The 20,076-nt window shown below is 43.8% G+C and overlaps 1 protein-coding gene across 1 annotated transcript in view; it reads right to left on the minus strand.

Moving 5' to 3' along the window:
• CACNA1C (calcium voltage-gated channel subunit alpha1 C) overlaps nucleotides 1–20,076 on the minus strand; it is a 467,253-nt gene that overhangs the window by 113,073 nt on the left and 334,104 nt on the right. Inside the window, exon 10 of the mRNA XM_069003652.1 lies at nucleotides 7,642–7,732. Within this exon, the coding sequence (XP_068859753.1) occupies nucleotides 7,642–7,732 (91 nt within the window). The remainder of the gene's footprint in view (nucleotides 1–7,641; nucleotides 7,733–20,076) is intronic.

Consider the following 20,076-nt stretch of genomic DNA (forward strand, 5'->3'; position numbering starts at 1 on the left):
GGTTACCTACAGCCTTCATCCCCCTCCCTCCACCTTGCCTTACTGCTGTGGCAGAAGGCTTTATCACATGTGGGTGTGCTATATATATAGAACAGGACAAGGAAGGAGGATTAGATTTATATTTAGAGGTAGAATCAGAGAGTGAAATGGAATTTTGGAAATAAATTGTATAATAAATGTTTCTGAAAACATTATGCACGAATATGAAACAACATTTTTCAAATGACTCTCATGATTAAGTTTTTATCAGAACTTGGGTTACCAATGTCACATAAAAAATGCTTTTATGGCATCACTGGGGGGTGTCAAATAGCCTGGATTTAGGGCCTTGCTGCAGTGCTTGTGGCACTTAACGGGTTCAGAGTGGACCAGATTCTCTGCTGAGTTTAAACATGGATCTCTTGCATCCCTGGTGTCCTGGGGGGTTTAGGTCTTTGGGAGAAAGAGGGTGCCTCCAACCGTGTCCAACTCTGGAATGCCTTGAGAAACTTGTCTAAAGTTATGGTATGGGAGCCTAATGAAAACCACTTCAGATCACTACTGAGTGCTTTTATCACAGGAACCATGTAACTCAGCTTATCTTTTAGAAAGTCAAACACAAAAATCAGATCTCTACTGTTTGACTAGCTATCTTTGAAATTCTCTAAAACTCCTCCAACCTTACATAGTTACATACAACACACAGATAAGACAGTGAAATTTAAAGGTTCTAATCCACATAAACTCTGGATAATCAGCATGACTCAGATGTAATGAGATATCCCACATTCTGAGACATAAAGTCTCCATTTCCCTGCTCATGGTGGACACTAGAGAAGGATGTGACAGTTTTGTGTAACAGGGATTGAGGGCTCTGTGGAATTGCATGCACAACAGACAATTCTGGAAAAATCTTGTAGGTCACCAAGCATGACACAAAGGCCACATTACAGCTGTGTTCTGGGTGTGGGCATTATCAAACATGGGCATTATCCAACTCTGGTCACAACTACTTTTATACTGTGTGATCCCAGCTTAGAGGCAACGATACCTCCATGAGGACTCACAAAAGCCTTTGGATACCAGCAAAAGCTGTCAGAAAAGCAGCAACACAGAAAAGGACATTATTAAGCTTCTAGGTTATATACAACTTCGGGCAACATCCCAAGAGCTTCACTGGCCGTATCCTACAGATTTTAGAACTGTGAGAAGGCAGTCCTGGTGTGACATGGATTCTGTTTTGGTGCCATGTGCTGCATTCTTGCAGTTACTGGTAAGGTGGCACAATTTTCCCTCTGTTCCTGCTGATGACATTTCATGGCTTCTAGTCAGGATGGTGGCACCCCTGAGGAGATGGCAGCCACCCTAAGGTGGCATCACATTACTGGGGCAAAACATGTAGTGATAGACCTTTTCAGGAGTGTATGCAGCACACCTGATGAACACCCATCCTAATATAGCATTAGGGCCAGGTTCTGCTCTCGCTAAGTTTCTGTGATTCACACTGCAGCAATGGGCCCCCATCCTGCCTGCTACAACACAGCTAACCCTGGGGAGCTGTACAGGAGCATGCAGTGATCCTTTCTCATTTCTGACCATTAATTAAAAGTGTAAAACAGAACAGGTGACTGGCCCTGGACAACTTGCATTCTGATGTGGACTGAGATCCTCCTGCTGAGGCAACCACTGGATTTCAGCAGACTTCACACAGTGATGCCTCTTGTCTCTTTTTTTACATTCTTGTTCTTCTTGCAGAAGCACTGGAGAGCATGCTGACCTGATGGGAGCAATGCTGGTTTTAAGAGGAAGTTGTTGGCCAGCAGCAATAAGAATCTACAGAATATATGTAAGAAAATTGGATCTGTCCAGCATAAAATTGAGTTGGTTTGCTATTCAATAAGCTTTCTTACAGGCTGGGAAAATAGGCCAGCATTTAGGCATTCAGTAAATAATCTTGCTCTCCCTGTGGCAAGTCACAGGAATCTGAAGCAGGAAGATATTTCCTCTTCCATAAGGGCATGCTACTGTCCTTTAGACACACACCTAGAGCTGACTGTGAATATTAAAAACACCTTGCTCATAATAAGTTGGAGAGCAGTATCTGAAACTGGCACATAAGGTTTGATCCTGTGAGTTTTCCTGCTGAAGTCAGCAGTGGTTTCAGAGCTTCTGGCAGACTTTTCTTCCCACTGTTGTTCCTGATGTGATGGGATCTTTGGTTCCATCACATCACAAGGAGACCATCTTCTCATAAGGTGAAAATCAGCAGCAACTACAACAAACCTGCAAGAAAACTTTCACCTTTACCACTGGCTCCTATCCTGATTATTGCAAGAACTGCACAGGAATTATTTTCCATGCCAGAAAAGCACCAAGGGAAAAATCACTGACCATTCAGCTGCCAGGGAAAGCTTCCATTGCCCACAGAATTTTGAGGACACACTGTTTTCAGTTGGAAAGCCAGTGCAGGTTGTTCATTTTGGTTTATCCTGTTTTATTGTTGGAACTGTCTTTGGCGGAAAAGCAATTGAATTGTCCCCCATATGTATGGAAATCCTGGCCAAGGCGAAAATGCCAAGTAGGTTATTGTTTCAATGAAAGCAGATAATTTTAAGCTCTCTTTCCCTTTGAGCTCAAGTGCTTCACTTTTCTATTGAGCATTAGTTTCCACAAAGGTCTTTTTTTAGCTAATGCATATGTATAAAAGCGAGCTCTTTTGTGGCACTCCAGATCTGCATGGCCGTATTAGAAAACTAACGTTCTGCTTGTATTGGAAGATTATATATGCTGACACCCTGCACAGAACAGATTACTCCTGATTATGAGCAATGGCCTGTCCTCAGGAATCGGAGTCCTGCACAGCAGCAGCCACAGAGGCTCAGGGGAATTTCTCTCTGTTGGGAAGCCCTGGGTGTGAGGATACCCTGTAACCAGAGCCCACCGCTCCTGGTTCTGGGTGTATCCCACTGACGCCTGCTGCACAGGAACGTGTTTCTTTGTACCCTGAGGCAACAGGTTATGAAAGCTGTGACACACCCAAATAAGTTCCACTTCCAAGTGTTCTTGAGGATAAAAGCTGTTGTGCTCCTACTGCAGGGCAGATGTCAGCCCACTACAAGGCAATAGCACGACAGGAATAATATACTGTGGAAGTTGTGGGATGCTTTTCAATGTCCTGTGGAAGCCTGTGAAACCATTTTCAAATTCAGATGCCTGATAAACTGAATACCCTTAGGAAGCAAACTGTGCTGTGCCACAGCACTCCTGTTGCCAGCAGAATTACACCAGAAATTATTACGAACGAAACTGGGTTTTTATTTTTGTTTGTTTTGTTGTAGTTCTAATAAATTTGATTTACACAACAAGTAAAGAGAGATTAGATGTTAGATTCCTCCTGAAACTCCTGCTGGTTTGAAGGCTGGCATCACTCCAGAGAGGACAGTTGATGGAGACAGTTTCTATAGCATGGATACTGGAGAAATAAAGGCTTCTTTGAGACAATTCATCAGTAGGCAGTAGTTTGTGTTTGAGAGGTGCTCTCCTGATCTCACACAGCATACGTCTCTGTGGAGCTGAGAAAGGCTGTCAGGGAAGATCTCCTTTTCCAAAAGGTACATTTGAGCCTGGCTTCTCAAGCAGATCTTTCTGTCATTCACAGGCCCAGCCTTTCAAAACTCCACAGCATTTTAAAAGAACAGAAAGAACAGTGAGCAATTCTAAGTTGCTTTCAATGAAAAATTCTTTTTCTTTCAGTCTCCTGGGCCTTTTTTCCCTTTTATCATGAGTGCATTTTGATGGCAAGCTCAGCCTATAACTGCAGTGGTGGTGCTGGGGTGGTTAAACGCCCTAGGCAGCCTGATACCAATAAATAAATAAATAAATAAATGAATATATTGCCTTTGACTTGAAAGCCCAATGTTGCTTCAGTCATGTCTGGTTGCAGCCCCTGCCCTCTGGGAAAGAGTGTGTTCATAGCAAAGCAGTGGGGACTCATGGCCACGGGGTGAGTTTAGAATGCTGGTAAAAATATCGAGACTCATCTGCAACAGATGAAACTCAACAACTGAACAAAAATCTTGGGTATTCCAACTGCAAAAACAGAGAGTAGGATACTGCTCAAAAGCCCTGGTTTAATCTTCAACTAGAGCAAATCAGGATGACATGACTGTAATTATTAATGCTTACTCAAAATCTAGTACTTGAGGAGCTTTTTTGAAAAGCTCCACTGACTTCTCACATGGATTTTCACTATTCTTGAATACTGGGCCAGATTCTGATTCTTAGTTAGGTTCCAATAAAAGAACATGCTCATTCAAATAAATCCTTGCTTGCATTTTATATGTTCCAGAAGGCATGTTGGCTTATGTGGGGTTTGAATGAGAACTCAGTAAAAAGAAGACCCCTAAATACTACTTGAAACCATGAAAGCTGGTTTCTCTGTTTGCCAAAGTGTGTGATACAGTGACAAAAGAAACCAGGAAGGATTCTAAGCCTCAGAATCAAAGGCAGGTCTGAATTGGCCTGTAACTAAGGAATCTGCAGATCCACAAGTTTGAAACAAACATTTCACAAAAGCAGGCAGCATTGGCAGAATTTGTATCTCACTCCAAAATTTCATATTCAATGGTACAGCCATTAATTTTCGTGGAGGAAGGAGCCTATCCATCTCTTAGAGATGAAAAGCAATCTGAGGGAGGCCTTGGGGATCTCAGCTGTCCTTGGGTAAGGACTAGAAAAACTCTTCTCAATAACAGACTTCAATTTTCCTACTATACATCACCCATTTTCAGATGAAGTGAAAAGTGGCAAGGAAACTGTTTGTCTCTCTGAATCTTACGTGTCCTGCTCTGCTGAAACTTTGGGACCTGTTTTAACATTTGCAACATGAGAAGAAGAAATGAAGCTCTGTTTTCCTGTAATTTTCCTATGTCTTTTTCCCTAAAATATATTGGACCTAGCCATCCCTTTTCCTAATGCCAGATCAGGGTACTGCCATTCTCCTGTGAGCACGCTGGGCTGTTTTATGTGAACTCCATTCTAAGTCATGATTACATTTAGAGTTGGGTTTAACTTCAGCCCTCCTGGCCACATTCCAGCTAAGATAATTATGCTCTGGTTGCCAAAATTCCCAATGCAGTGCAAAACAAGCTGTCCCTCATACAGCTCCTTGAACACTTGTGCCTGTTGTTTTTAAACACCTGTCACATTTTACCCTGAAGGTGGCTGAACTCTATGGCTCTGAAAACAATCCCTGCATTTACAGTCCATAAAGTGCTTTAGGATCCTTTGGGATTAAGAACATTAAATGCATACAAGCTGTAATATTAAAAATACATGAAACCTTAGAGTAACTGTTCCCATTTTCTTGGCCCTGTGTCCACACCTATGAGGGACTTCACTACTCTGATATATTCTGGAGAAGCAACACAGCAAAGCATAAGCAGTCCAGGGGTGTCCTGGAAAGCAAGGATGGCAACTTTCTGAGGCAGGCAGTGGAGGTTCCCCCAAGGAATGGTGTGCTGCTCAACTTCATTGTAACAAACAGGGAAGCCCTTGTTGGAGACGTGGGGTTAGCTCTGGCTGCCACTCTGGTCAGTGGACCAGATGACCCAGGGTGGTCCCTTCCAACCTGACCCATTCTATGAGTCTGTGAACCATAACTGCAGAATATAGATGGTTCTCCAAACTGGATCCACCTGATGCTTCCTGCACTGTGCCAAGAGCACAAGCAACTTTGTGAGGTGCCAAAGCAAGGGCTACAACTGCCCCAGTGCTGTGAATACATCTGGCCTGGTTCCTGCAGGAAAGTGTTCATAATCTGAACTAAAAGACTCAGCAGGTTCACAACAGTGGGCAGGTGAAGGAAAGCGATCACAAATAATTTCTCCTGAGGCTTGTTAGTCACTGACTGATAAAGGAAAGCAGAGATTGAAATGCCAATGTATTCCACATATCACATCTTTTAATGCAGATCACAGAATCACACAGAATTGACTAGCATGGAAAAGACCTTTGAGATTATTGAGTCCAATCTATAGCCAAACACCACCTTGTCAACCAGACCGTGGCACATCCAGCCTTTGCTGAGACACCTCCAGGGACAGTGACTCCACCAGCTCCCTGGCAGCTCATTCCAATGTCCAATCACCTTTCTGTGAAGAACTTCTTCCTAATGTCCAAACTAAACCTCCCCTGGCACAGCTTCAGACTCTCCTCTTGTCCTGTTGCTGTTGCCTGGGAGCAGAGCCCGACCCCCACCTGGCTCCAGCCTCCTTTCAGGTACTTGTAGAGAGTGATGAGCTCTCCCCTGAGCCTCCTCCTCTCCAGGCTGAACACTCCCAGCTCCCCCAGCTGCTCCTTGTAAGACTCGTGCTCCAGAGCCTCCACCAGCCTTGCTGCCCTTCTCTGGACTCGCCCCAGCATCTCTGAGGGGCCTGGACTGGCCACAGGACTCAAGGGGCAGCCTCAGCAGGGCCAAGTACAGGGGAAGAATGGATCACTGCCCTGGTCCTGCTGGTCACATATTCCTGATCCAGGCCAGGTGCCCTTGGCCTTCTTGGCCACCTGGGCACGCTGCTGGCTCATGTTCAGCTGCTGTCAATCAGCCCCAGGTCCCTTCCTGCTTGGCCACTGTCCAGCCACTGTGTCCCCAACCTGTAGTTTCCTGGATCCTCCTTTTGGCTTTTTAGGGATGGGCATCACATTGTCCAGCTTCCAGTCATCTGGGACTTCCCTGGTGAGCCAGGACTGAAGATAAATGATGGAGAGTGGCTTGGAGAGCTCTTCTGCCAGCTCCCTCATCACTCTAGGATGGATCCCATCTGGTCCATTCAAGTAGCACCCAAGGGCTCAAGGTAGCTCCCAGGATAGGAAAAAAACCTCAAAATACTCCAGCATGGTACAAGCTATAGCACAGATATGTTTAGCTCATGTTTCAAGGACATTTGGAGGGAATAATGTATTGCCCCAGAGCATAAAGTCCATTCTTGTTTAATGCAAAAGGGAATAAAGGACACTTCCTGCCTATTCTTGCTCTCTGTGAGGCTAAAAAATACACCACATATTATGGCATTTCATAACTGCTATCTCACACATTCTTAAGCATCTCCACTAATTACAACGGTACAATTTCAAGGAGGCATTAATCCCTCCTAACTGTTGCATTTCTTTGTCACTACACTACTCTGTCCAGCATTTGAAGGGTGCAATTCAGTCTGCAGGATGGGAGTTATCAGCAGTGTATTTCTATTACAAGACACTGTAAAGTGTACAAGAATCTTTAGAAAAATTAAAATAATCCAGTCATTTCCACTCTTCAGTCTACACATACTGGTTTCAAAAGTCTATCACCAATGAGGAATTTTTAAAGAAGAACACTGTTATCCACCAGTTCCTCTTTTAGCTGTTATGCAAAACCAGATCTGCTTATTCTGGGCACCCTGTCCTTTATTTACATCTGTGTCAAACCAGAGGCTCTTCACTAATGTCCGCAGTGAGCTAACATTGCAATTAAGATAAGAACCGGGCTCAGTCGATCTTCTGCAGCCTCTCCTTTCACCCCCTGTGGGGTTTTCTTCATCCTAAAAAGCCTGACACTTGCCCTGGCTTTACCCCCCCAGTTCAACCTGGTCCCTGACCCCCTATCTGTGTGCAGGTACTCACGCCAGCCTTGCGCCGCAGTTCTCGCCTTCCATATCCGCTCCAGGGACGTTGTCGGTGTTCACGGACTCGGTCTCGCTGGTGGGCATGCTCACTGCAAGAGTCAAAGGGAAGAAAGAGAGAGGGACGGCCATTAGAACCTGGCACATCTCTTAATGAGCCCATGATTGAAGGAACTGGCTTCATGAAAAGACCCTCAGCTGCAGCTCCTGGGGATTCAACAATTTGCTGAGCAAGTCTAGTGCCCCCCTGTACAGAGCAGGCTGGGCAGGTAGACTTCAGGAACATACAAGCTACTCAAATGCTAAAGAAAAGGGAAGAAGCAGCTGCTCTCCTTCTTTCAGAGTCAGTTCCTGGAAATTTTATAAATGAGAACCACTAGAAAGTAAAAAACCTGACAAACCCAACAAGAAGCTTTTTTTTTGATTCCATGGAACTCTTTAAAAAAATTGCTTCTTTACCTACAGCAGCCCAACCACCTCAGTGCCCTCCCCAATCCTTTGTGCAATGATTAGGACACAAATAAAAGGTACCAGGATTGAGATGCATGCAGATAAACAGCTTCTGATAGCCACCAGCAAATACCACATAAAGAATACTGATGGCTCATCTGTCATATACTAGCTGTTAATGTAATTAAACCTTACACCTAGAAACTGGACCTATAGCTGTAAGAGAGAAATTCAGACCCTCTGAGCCACTCAGATATTACCAACAAAGGAGCTGAAGAATATGGACAGTGGTGGAGCTTTTATGTTGACATTCATGGCTAAGAACTGGACAGAACCTTCTAGGCTTTTACAGAAGTGCCATGGAACAAACATCAAATGAAAGCAGCCTTGGGTGTCAATCTCTCTCATCTAGATTCAAGAACCTGTGTCTAGCTGTTATCAAACCTCAAGATTTTATTTGCTTCTACAGATCAAAAAACTCCTCAAACCCATACCATTTTCATTTCCCCAGTTGTTCATGGCTCCTGCATAAGGTCCAATCACTCTTCATAGGTAATCATTCAGTTAAAGTTAGGAAAATGGGGAGGATCCACTATGTGTCCTGTTCCCTCCTCACCCTTTTTTGCAATGCACAAAACAAATGAAAAAATTACACTTAAGACTGAATGGAGGAGTTAAACAGATCTCCCAGGAGCCTGGCAGAGCTTCAGAGCATGACCTGTATTAGCTGTTGGATACACATCTCAGATGAGACTTGAGAGCACGTGCTATTGGCTGTTGGAGAGATTTCTAATGGCCTGTAGGAATACATAACTCAGTAGTAAGAATATGTCTATTTGTGGGTCATTGGTGCAAAATGAGGCAACGTAAAAGAAATAGGTTCTGCATTTCAACTGGGCAGATGCTCAGGGGGGCATGGCCTTCTTTCAGGGGCTAAAAAGACATCAGAAGGTCCTTCCAAAAATATTCTGGGTTACTGCTTTGAAAGGATTACGGTAGAAATGTCCTTCAAAATGAGCTTCATCCCATCACAACAATTCACATACCTCCAACACACTTCTTGGGAAATCTAAAGTTCTTGTACTGTGTGCTTAGGACCCTATGAAATAATGGACTCTCTAGCACTCTTGACAGAACTACGAAATATTGTACTCTAATGGTGCTTGCTCCTTTGTGAAGACAGATGTTTTAATAATCTTGTCTATTCGGAAAGACAAATTAAGGAATAAACTGAATTCATGTTCTGATAGACATGAAACAGTCAAGTAAGCTGTGAGAAAAAGCCAACATTCATAATTGAAATTTTTTGTCCAGAGTAAGCCCTGCAGGAATAAAGCCAAAATGCTGATATTTCGCAAGTCATTTTGGAGGATGAGGTAAAACACTCTCAAGACATATTTGAGCTTATTTGCAAATGGAAAACAATTTTGAAGACATTAGCAAGAGATTGATTTGCAGAGCAGCTTGTCATCTTGAGTGCATGAAGAGGACACTGCACAAGCAATAGACAAAGCCAGGCACACACATGCAGGAGAATACAAACCAGACCAGCCTGCACAGAGATATACAGACACACAGACACACAGAGTGTGGACACAGAGCGCAGTGGAACATTACCATGGCTTTCTGTGGAGTGACTAAACCAAGCAAACTTTCCTTTCTTCTCATCAGGCAAACCAGCTGGAGGGCTTCCTTTCACAGACAAGATGGTCAGTGTCAAGTACCAGGAACAAGACATCAACAGAGAACATGCAGCCAGTGACAGGCAAAAGAAAAAACACAAGGAACTCAGCTTACACATGATATCCACTTCTGTCTGAGAACTTCATCATGTGAATCAAAAGTGCAAAATGTAAAACAAAGGTATACAGAGGTATGAAATATCACTAACAGATCATCAGACCATAGCTCTCATTTGCTTTCTGTTCTTTTTTATACCTGGCTCTTGAGAACATGAAGTTAATGAATTAAAGTTTATGGATCGTATCCCAGAGACATCTTAGAGTGTACCACGTACTTCCCGGACCTTACTGCTGCAGAAAGTCAAACTTCAGTAAAGTGAGAGATGCTGGTGCAGTGGTACATGGGCTGAAGAGATCCCATGGATCACTTTGCTGGCACCACCTCACAGGAGCTCATTACACTGCACCGATGGAAAATGTTAAGGACAATCAGAAGCATTAGGATTGTGTGAAGTATTAGAGGAATGATGGTCCAGAGGATAAAGGTCAGGACAGAGGGGAGATTAAGGCTGCATTCCCCAATGCCATGTGCTCTCAGAAGCACAATCACTTGACCTGGCACCTCACAACACCCTCATGACCAGGGGATAATCAGGTGTGCAGTGCTGCCTGGCTCATTCAGGCCAGTTAACAAAACCAGAAAACAGAAGATGCTGCAGAAGAGTTGTGCATAAACTGAGGCTGAATATGAGAGGAAGTAGACCAAATGCAGCCCAGATGGCTTTCTTATCTGATGCAGTTCTCAGAGAAGCCAGACCCTGTGCCCACACCCTGGCTCCAGTCTAGAAACAAGGCAGGCATTTTTTGCAGTCCATGCAATTAATTACTGGAACCATGCACCAAGAATGCTGGTGGTAAATCCACCACAGGAATGTTTTAATCAGGAAGAGATGTTTTTCCCAAATGGTGGGCTCAAGTCCAGACCAGAGCTGTGTTTAGGACCGTGGCATACAGACAATACCACCTCAATGGCCATTTCCTCCCTGTAATTTTGGGAGCTGAGACAAAGGCAAAAAAGATCCAGAGGCTGATACAAATCACGGTGGCTTTGCGTATATGGGAATCTCCTTTTTTTAGATTTATCATTGTATCCATAACCCCCTGTAGCTGATGAAATCTCACATTAATTACATATTCTCTAGGTAGCACAGATGGCTATTTTTTTAAAGGGCAGTGAAACAACTTTTTAAAGGCAGGCAAGTATTTCATGGTTTCAACAGAGTGCAAATCATAAGGACCAATAGGTTTGATATTCTCTCTCTGGTTCCTTCTGAAGCCTTTGCACTTCTTACATCTTGCCACAGTGTGGCTCATCAATGAATGCAGACTTTTTCTCCTGGACTACCTCAACTCCAGTTTCACATTACTTACATAGCATTCCTGCAGCAGTTAAAGCAGCAACAAAAGCTACAGAGCAGCTTCCTAAAAAAAAAAAAACCCTGAAAAATGCTTCGTGTTGTGTTAATTCTAGCTCTGAGACCCAACAGACAGAGAAAAATAAGAGCAGAGTCTGCAGTCTGTGTCTGACTAGACAGATGTGCAAGACCCTTTGAGAGCCTCTGTTCCATGTCACTGGCATCAAGCACTGATACCAGCTCTGCTCTTGCACTAACATATGTCCCTCCTCCTATGAAGTGCCCCATGGGCATGCAATGAATTATTGGATGGCAGGTTGCCAGAAGACAGCCAACCACTGAAACAGAAAGCTGGCACAAGCAAATATCCTTCTGTGCAGTCCTGAGATGATTTTTCCTTCACACACTGGGAGAACAATATTTGCTTCCCAGTACAGAGATATCACTACCACTGTTGCATCTTGCATTTACGAAATGCTCGTCATCTTGGTGGTGGAAGTAATTTTAATATTCAGATTTATTTCCATGGATTATATAACGCTGTCACACTTCTTGCTGAATCTCACTTTAATACTGTGACATTTGAAGACTCAGAGGCAATCGTGCTTGGGCAAAGGGTGCCCAGTTCCAGAAATAGAGACAAAACAAACTTTTCACAGATTTTAATGGGACATGTTACTACATGGCTTTGCAGATCTGGGCATTAATTATAAAACTGGATATATCAGAGGCTATTCACATTGCCTGACTTCACCTCTCTGATTTAGCTGTTTGAATTAGGCTACAGAGGCAGATAGATTCCTGCCACAGGTTTTCTGAATGCCATACTGATGTGTCCCTCCATTCTAGGGACAAGCTGAAAAAACACATTACTTTATGTCCTCGGGTTAGGTGCTTGACTTGAAACAGCGTGACTATCCAGCAGTATGTTCACTCACAGTGAAAGAGGCTTGTGGGGGGTTTTCAGATTTTAAAAAACAAAAATACATTTGATTGACTTTTACAATATGCTCACTCAGACTCTGATTTCTCCAATACTTCAGTGTCTACTGGTAACAAATTATTTTGCAAAATACGGGTCTAAATAACCCCTTTTTGCCCCCACTGGCAGTTGAGGTCAGAGGGACCTGAAGTCACTTGCCCACCATTTCACTTTATTGTGCCACCTTGGCCATACGACCAAGCTTTTCTACATTCCTGTTCAGTTCCTCTGCCAGGGGGGTTGTGATTCTGCACTCACCTTGCCAGCCTCTCTGAGAGGTGCAGATGAAACACATTACAGTAAGTGCTAAGTACTATAGTTATCACTGCTGCTAATGTCTCCCAAGTGGGACTCTGCACAACGATAAAGCAAATCTAAAGAGCAAAGTCGTCCTGTGAATTCTCCAGCTGGGATTTAAGATTTCCTTTCCCATCAAGCACAACAAGAATAAATGGCAATAGCCAGGCTGCTTCCTTTAACAGTATGTGCATCAAGTGAATGACTTTGTCTCCAGTAAAACCCTGCTTCCCATGGTGCCTTTCATGGCCATCATTCCATGAATGAGTCTATGGGCAGCTGTCAGAATATCAATTGACTCAAATTTTTTTGGTGGAGAGCTCTCATTTTAATTAATATGTGAATATTGCCTAGCTTTCCTCTTCTGCCTGTTTTGAAAATGCTGCACTCATTCATCTTATTCATTAATTTAAATAAGATACAGCTCTCATTCTGCTCCATGCATGCTGTGCCTTGGGAACAATCAGTGGCTATGCTCTTAAATGCAAGCAGCATCCAGAAGGTAAACTGCAGAGGTAAGACATTAGCTTTCCCTGGATGTCCTGGTTTTGTCAGGAAAATATACTAGATATGACTGGGGAATTCTTTAGTGTTTCCTGCTTTGAAAAGGAGTTCTGTGACAGAAAAGCTTTCACAGCAGAAGAAGAAAGGGAACTTGAACTCTATGTAGGATCTTGGTGCTTGCATACCTCCCAAACTTAGACAGAATTTGTCAATAAATCTAGCACAGTAAAAAATACCCAGAAAAAAATTGTGAAAATCCTTGGAAAAGTATTTTCTCAGGGCTCAGAGACCAATACTCATAATGGACAGTATTAGACACCATATTACATTAAATACATGTAACATGCACACTTTGCATAGCCTGATTTTGGGTTATGCACAGATGACTACAACTGTAAGGAGAACGAGCTGGATTCACACTCTCACTCAAGGTCAGCCACAAAACACAAGGATAATAAAGAGCTGTGAAGTAACTTCCAGTGGCATCCACTTCAGTCAAACAGGAAAAGGCTTTTGGTAAAAACACCTTTCCATCAGTGGAAGGCATCACAGTCCCTGTGCAGCCACAAGACCTGTGATCACACTAAACCCAGGCTGGGCACTGGAGTGCACCACGGCAGCTGATGCAGTGTAACATTGCTGTACTGGACAGAGCAGCACAAAGCAGGAACGTTGCCAATGCTGACAGGGAGTATTGTATCACTGAATGTTTCATTCATGGAGAAATGGTCTATTTTACAATACAAATTGCAAAGTGTATCTCCAATTTATGAAGCCTTGGTGTACCTCGTCCTTCTCCCCTTCCAGAGGGTCACCATATGTCCATACACATCATATGCTGTTGAGGGGATATAGCCATGGGCTACATAAATTTATACCTTACAAAAGGGGAACAGGAGAGAGTGAAATGTATTAATTGTGCAGGCCTGTGATTAACAGATCTGTCATTACCACATGCAGATTACTGCACACCTATAAATGCATTACCTTGCTACTAATTTATCTTCCTGGGACTTATTTTACTGTAACAGACTCCCCCAGCTAGTTTGAAGAGCTGCCATTTCCCTTCTTTTTATAGCAATATTGACAGTAATATGCTGCATTCCATAAATATTTGTTCATTACAGCCAGTGAGTGGAATGCACATTGCACAGAGGACCAAGCAATGGGCACAGTCAGACTCCTGGCCCTGCCAAGTGACAGCCTTTGCCAGTGTCACACATGTTCTGTTCTGTATTTGAAAGGAAGAACTTAAAACCTCTTTGCATTTCCCTGCCTGAAGGACAAAGCTTTTCTTTGCATAACCTGTGGTATATCAAAATATCTCGTAAGCACAGGACGTGGGACTCACCCAAAAGTAGACTTTGCAGAAAGGAGCCTGACTCTCTGCTGAAAAGGCCAAGAGGGGAAGTCTCTCTGCATAACTGCTTGTGCTGCTGAGCAAACACCTAAGTCTGCTATAGGAGCCCATTCCATGCAGAGAATCTGCCTGCAAGTGCAATGCAAGTATCTCTGCAATTCCTGTGGCTGAAGGAGGACAGACTGGCTGCGTCACGGGGTGACAGAGGTGCTACCAGAGCACACACCTTGAAAGATGTCTCTCTCCTGAATCTGGATCCTCCTATGACCTCCTAAACTGATTTTCTTGCCTGATAAATGACTTGCATTGTTTGCCTTGCTAGGAGCAACAATTAAGGTGCCAAAGTGCAAGGCATTTATTTGCCAGGACGTGGTTTATAGCGTTTCTTGTGCCAGTATAACACTTCTTAGCAACCTCCCTGGTCCCCCACAGAATTCTGAAGCAATTCAAGGACAGACAGATAAAATGGAGGAAAGGCATAACAACTGAGGATCTATGGCTCTTCCAACAGCATTTTGCAAACTAATCACAGCAGCATATTCGTAAGAGTTCTACAGGTTTTCTGTCTCATTCTTTATGATTTTTAGCAGAGGAACTTAGGACAAGCAGCAGTGCTATCAAATGCTCCTAACACCACCCCACGAAGGGATAATGTGGGCATAAAAAGCAGGAACATCTCACTGGAAAATCAGAAGGCTTCCATCATTGCAGGCTGGTCTTGCAGGCGCCTTAGAAATGGGGGCATGAGAGCTGTGAAGGCTGTAGATAATGTGTTGGGAAGTGCTACAAACATCAGTCACGAACTAAATAGCTAACCACAAAGGAAGTGCCCTCAAGACAGTAAAAACAACTAGAAGAAAAAAACAAACCCTCCACTTTTTGTGCCTCTAGTAACCATGAAGCTATTCATATTTCTCGCTGGCATTGTTATCAATGAAAATAGACAGGACAAAGGTGGTTTTAAAGCAGCCCATGTGCTGCTTTCTGCAGCTCCTGTGCATGGGGAGCTTCTGCATGTGCCCACCCACACAAATATACACCTGCATGACGAGGTGGTAACCCTGATCAGGATCTCTACTTCAGCAACAGCATCTTTGTTCTTTCAGTGCACAGCACTGTGAATCCATCTTCCCCGCAGAGTCCAGGAGAAGCAAAGAAAATTACAGAGGCTACTTCCAAGCTGATCTGCTTAGGTTATCAGGAACTCTCCAGGGAGGCTGGGTGTCTGCTTTACACCTGGACTGCCAAACTTCAAAGTGACTGAGATGCAGCTCTGGCTGCTTTATGACATTCCTGCCAGTCAAAAGCCATTTCAAGGTGAGTGATGCCTGAGAACTTGGTGAGTGCCCTATAATTTGTGATCTAGAGCACATGAGAGTGATGCCATGAAGATTTTTGCCTTTTCTTTTATACCCCTGTTATACCTTTTTACAAATTCTGTATTCCTAGTGCTTTTTGCCTACATTCTTGGGCTTGTTTGTCAAGCTAAGAGACTCAACATTTTAGAAGCTTCGTAGCCAGGGATCAGTGTGCCCCAGAGCCCGAGGTCCTCTCCAGAACACATTCTGTAAACCAAGATAGAATCATCCAGGGGAAGGTTCCTTGGGGAGGGGGCCTCACTTGAGCCTCTCATTGGGGAATCTTTGATAGATCTGCTAATTAGTAACACCTATAATGTTACACCCAATGTTGGGGAGGGGACACAGAGACTCAGCGGGGTGCATCTCAATGCATATGACCTGGATGTGTGCACCTAAGGATCCTTAAAATAAATCCCAAGGTAAAATCCCTTTTTCCCTTCTAACCGTGTATGAGTCTTGATTTTAAGACCAGGAAAAGGCATCCAGAGGATAGGTCAGGACAGCAGGGACTGTTTGGGTGGTGCCGTGGGTGCAGAGTCATGCCCTGGTAGCTCACAATGGACATTTTCCCCAGAGGAAGATTGCACAACCCTACAACGAGGGGCAGAAAAACCAAACAAAACAACCCAAAGAAAAGTGAATATGAGGGAAGAACTCGGCTGTATTATTTCAAAGGACAGGCAGAACAACTGGGTAGGGACTGGGACACAGGCAAAGAGATGGTAGGAAAGAACAAGTGACTGAGAATTTTCATCTGAAATGCCACTCTGCAAGCTGGAAGAGTAGTGTATGCTCCCTGCATTTGGGAAAACTCAATATAGGAGAAGTGTTTAAAGCATTAATCTTATCAAGAAAAGACAGCAGCAAGGCCCTGTCCATCTGAACAGACAGTGCCTGACTGAGATGAGTTCTCAGCAAGTACAGACGTTTTCTAATAGCAGGATTCATGTGGGATGTGTGAGGAACCTTATGGATGATGCCTTCCTTGACAGCAAACAATCAAGCAATTCAGTTCACTGATCAACAGATACACCATCATATCCATGAAATTTAGGTCTCTCCAGAGCCAGGGCTCTGTGCAAGCACTGGACCTTTGGAGTTGTGCTCTTGCATCGCATTGAACAAATTGAGTTCAGCTTCATGATCTGAAATGGACCTCACCTCTCCTATTCCAAAATGTGCATATAATTCTGGTTGGAAAACCTAATCTGCTACATTTCTTCTGTGCCTAGGAAATAAAAATGCTTGTGATTTTGTAAGCTGCTCCTGCATGTGGTGTTCTTTCAGACACTTTTACTAACATAATAACTAGTCTGATACTAGACACTACTATCACAATATCATATGAGTCAGAAGCATGAGACATCCTAGCTGGGCAGGCTGTGTATTACTGTGCAGCCAGGAGAAAAGCAAAAATTGAAGTTAAAGAGTCTTGCCCCTAAAGCCAGCTTGTCAAACATATGATTAAAGTTTTTCTACCTCTTGAGCAAGGCACTGAGAATAAGCTAATTACCCCGAGCCAACGAAATAGGCATTTTATAGTGGCCTCGAAATAATAGATTCCTGGTTTGCAAATACTTCTAGCATGCAGGAGAGTGAGGGACTGATAACAACAGCTTGAGTTAAGCTTAGTGTGGGCAGGTGTTATGCAAGCTTCCCTCACACAGCTGTGTTAAAACAAGTCATTCGTGACCTGGCATAGCCCTGTTATTCTGCTCCTGGTTCTTCGAACAGCTACATAATACACTTATGTTTTGATCTGCACATCTGTGAGCATCCAGCAGCTCTGCCTCTGCATCCTTGTTCTGATGCTTAACCCTTCTGCTACTTCAGACTATGAATTTTAATGTAGTTGGTAACATCCTCACCCTGATCTAAAGGGACCCCTATCCTTGGGTCCACTACAAGTCCTTCATAGTTTGAATCTAGAGGGACACGTCTGAGTGCAGCCCTTCCTCAAGTGGAAAAGGGGAAGAGAGATGCATCAGGCTGTGATTTGTGAACTTTGTAAATGGGAATGAGGACATGAGCAGCCCTACGAGCACCTGTGGGCACTAAAGCTGAATTTGAATTAAGGCCTCAAGATCTGAAAGGCCAATTCTCTAATCTGTTGTCCTATCTCTACAATCCTGCTAACTGAAGAGCTGCTGTAATCAGACTCAGTGCCACAGCTATTTTCAGTTCAGTTCCTCAGTTGGAAACATTTTCCTTCCCTTGCCACCTCCCCAGCCTTGATGCTGTCTATGAGATAACTGGCATGGAGGGGACCTGCTTTTCTCCCAGGAGCAAACACAACCAGAGATTTTTACCCCATTAGCAGACTGTACTGAGTGCATGGGAAGGTCCTCACCCAATAAGCAGAAGTGAGAAGGCACAGAGTGAGGGTGTGACTGCTGCTCCCTCGGAGCCGTGCCCGTCCTGGGGTCCTGCTGCAAGCTCCCCAGGCTTCCCAAAGCACTGAAAAGGGCAAGGGCTGGGTGCCATTCACAGCTGTCCATTCTGCTCAGTGGCTGCCAGTTTGGTTACATATGCACCAGTTCAGCTGTGTAATGTCACCAAGACTCCCTGTCCCTGAGCTGTGCCGCAGGAACATCACGGTGCTGCCGATCTCCCGTCGGCCACAGCTCATTGCACAGCTCCACTGCACTGCCTGCACAACAGAGGGTCAGCATTCTAACCCCACCTGTGCTTGAAACAGAACACTTTCATCTTTGTCTTCTTGTGTGCTTGCTTGTGAATTGACTTAAGCAAGTGATGGACTACTCAAGCTGCCTTGCAGTCAGGGATGGGCAAGGTGGAGGAAATGAGAGTTTTGGAAATGAGAGTTTTGGAAATGAGGGGCTCCTCAGGAGAGCTCTGCTAACACACCTCCTGCACCCCTCAGTCTGTCCTGGGCTCTTTGAGACTTCCTGCTTTGAGCCCCTCCCAAACAGAGCTCTTGGTCTGGGCTTCAGCATTTACCTTCCTGCACATGAATCTTCAAGTTATAACATAAAATACATGAGGGAAGACAAAGAGATAGGTCATGGTGAATACACACTTAGACAAGGGGGAAAAAACATCGTGTCAGAACAACTTCAGTTGCAGTTGGTTCCATCACACTCCTTTAAGACATTCAGCTTACAGGATCAGTATTGAAGGTTCTACTTGTACTAAACTTTTCCTACATGTCTTTGGACTAACCACACTCAGTTGCCTTTTCTGAGGCACTGGATGACATTTTTGACACCCCATTTAGGATACTCCTTCCAACTATCACACTGCAGGAGTACAAGCCTTGGCTGCTATACTTGACCTGTTAGTTCACAGTGAAGCTCTTGATGAGGTGTCTAAATTGGCATTAGATTAATGTGTTTAGTCAGCTGAACTCCATCTTTACTAGTTTTGATTTCCTGTAGAAAGGAAATACATACACATACTTTCAATTTCAGTATATACAATGCCAGACGCACTGTGGCTTTGATCTTGGCTGACATTACTGTAATAAAAGTAGCCCTCATCCCCAGCAGTTGTTCCTAACTCAAAACACATGCTTTGTGTCCCTCAGCTACCGTTCCTGAACACCACAGCCTCTCTCCTGACAGTGCCTCACACCACATCAAAACAACGCTCAGGATTTCAGGTGCCATCAGTCCTGCTCACCAGTGCTTTCTTCTCAGTGAAGAGACTGCTGAGGCTACATCTGCAGTGATAACTTATTTTCAAACACTGATCATGGGCCATTCTCACTGGCTTCAGCAGGAACTGCTGAATACTCCATAGTTTTTAAAACCACTTCATAAGTGTCCTTACAAAGATTTAAGAGCATGCTTTAGACATCTGCTTAAAAAATAATATAAAATAAGGTCTTCCTCTATGAATACTCAGCTTGGGGGTTTATGGCATTTCTTCCAAAAATTTTCTGTGGAGATCCTGGTACCAAATGCTTTCTATGCCTTTCTAACCATGGGAAGTAAAGCAATTCATCAGAAGGTATGGCAAAGGCAGCTTTCTCACTGACTAATGTCCTCTCTTGAGAAGCAGAACCACTGTCAGTGGATTAATCTTGACAGCTTCAAGAAACACTTGCCAACAGGGCAGATAGAGATTAATTTATTTGCACAAAGGTGTCTTCCCCAGCTATATAAACAATGGATTCCCTCTAAAACCTTACCTTCCAAGATATTTCTGTGTAACAAACGAGTACTGTAAGAGAATTCCTGCATTAACACAAGTCTCTCTTCCAGCAGGAAAAACAGAGGTGTCATCCCACCAGTCAGTCTTTGCTAGGGAAATAGCTTTTATAGGAGATACACTTAATTCCCTATCAACATTAATGTCAGTCTCTATATGCTGTAGCTGGCCACACACCACTGCTCCAGCAGTTCTCAGTAAAAAGCTGTTTG

Source organism: Aphelocoma coerulescens, chromosome 1A (assembly GCF_041296385.1).
Source record: "Aphelocoma coerulescens isolate FSJ_1873_10779 chromosome 1A, UR_Acoe_1.0, whole genome shotgun sequence".
Taxonomy (NCBI): domain Eukaryota; kingdom Metazoa; phylum Chordata; class Aves; order Passeriformes; family Corvidae; genus Aphelocoma; species Aphelocoma coerulescens.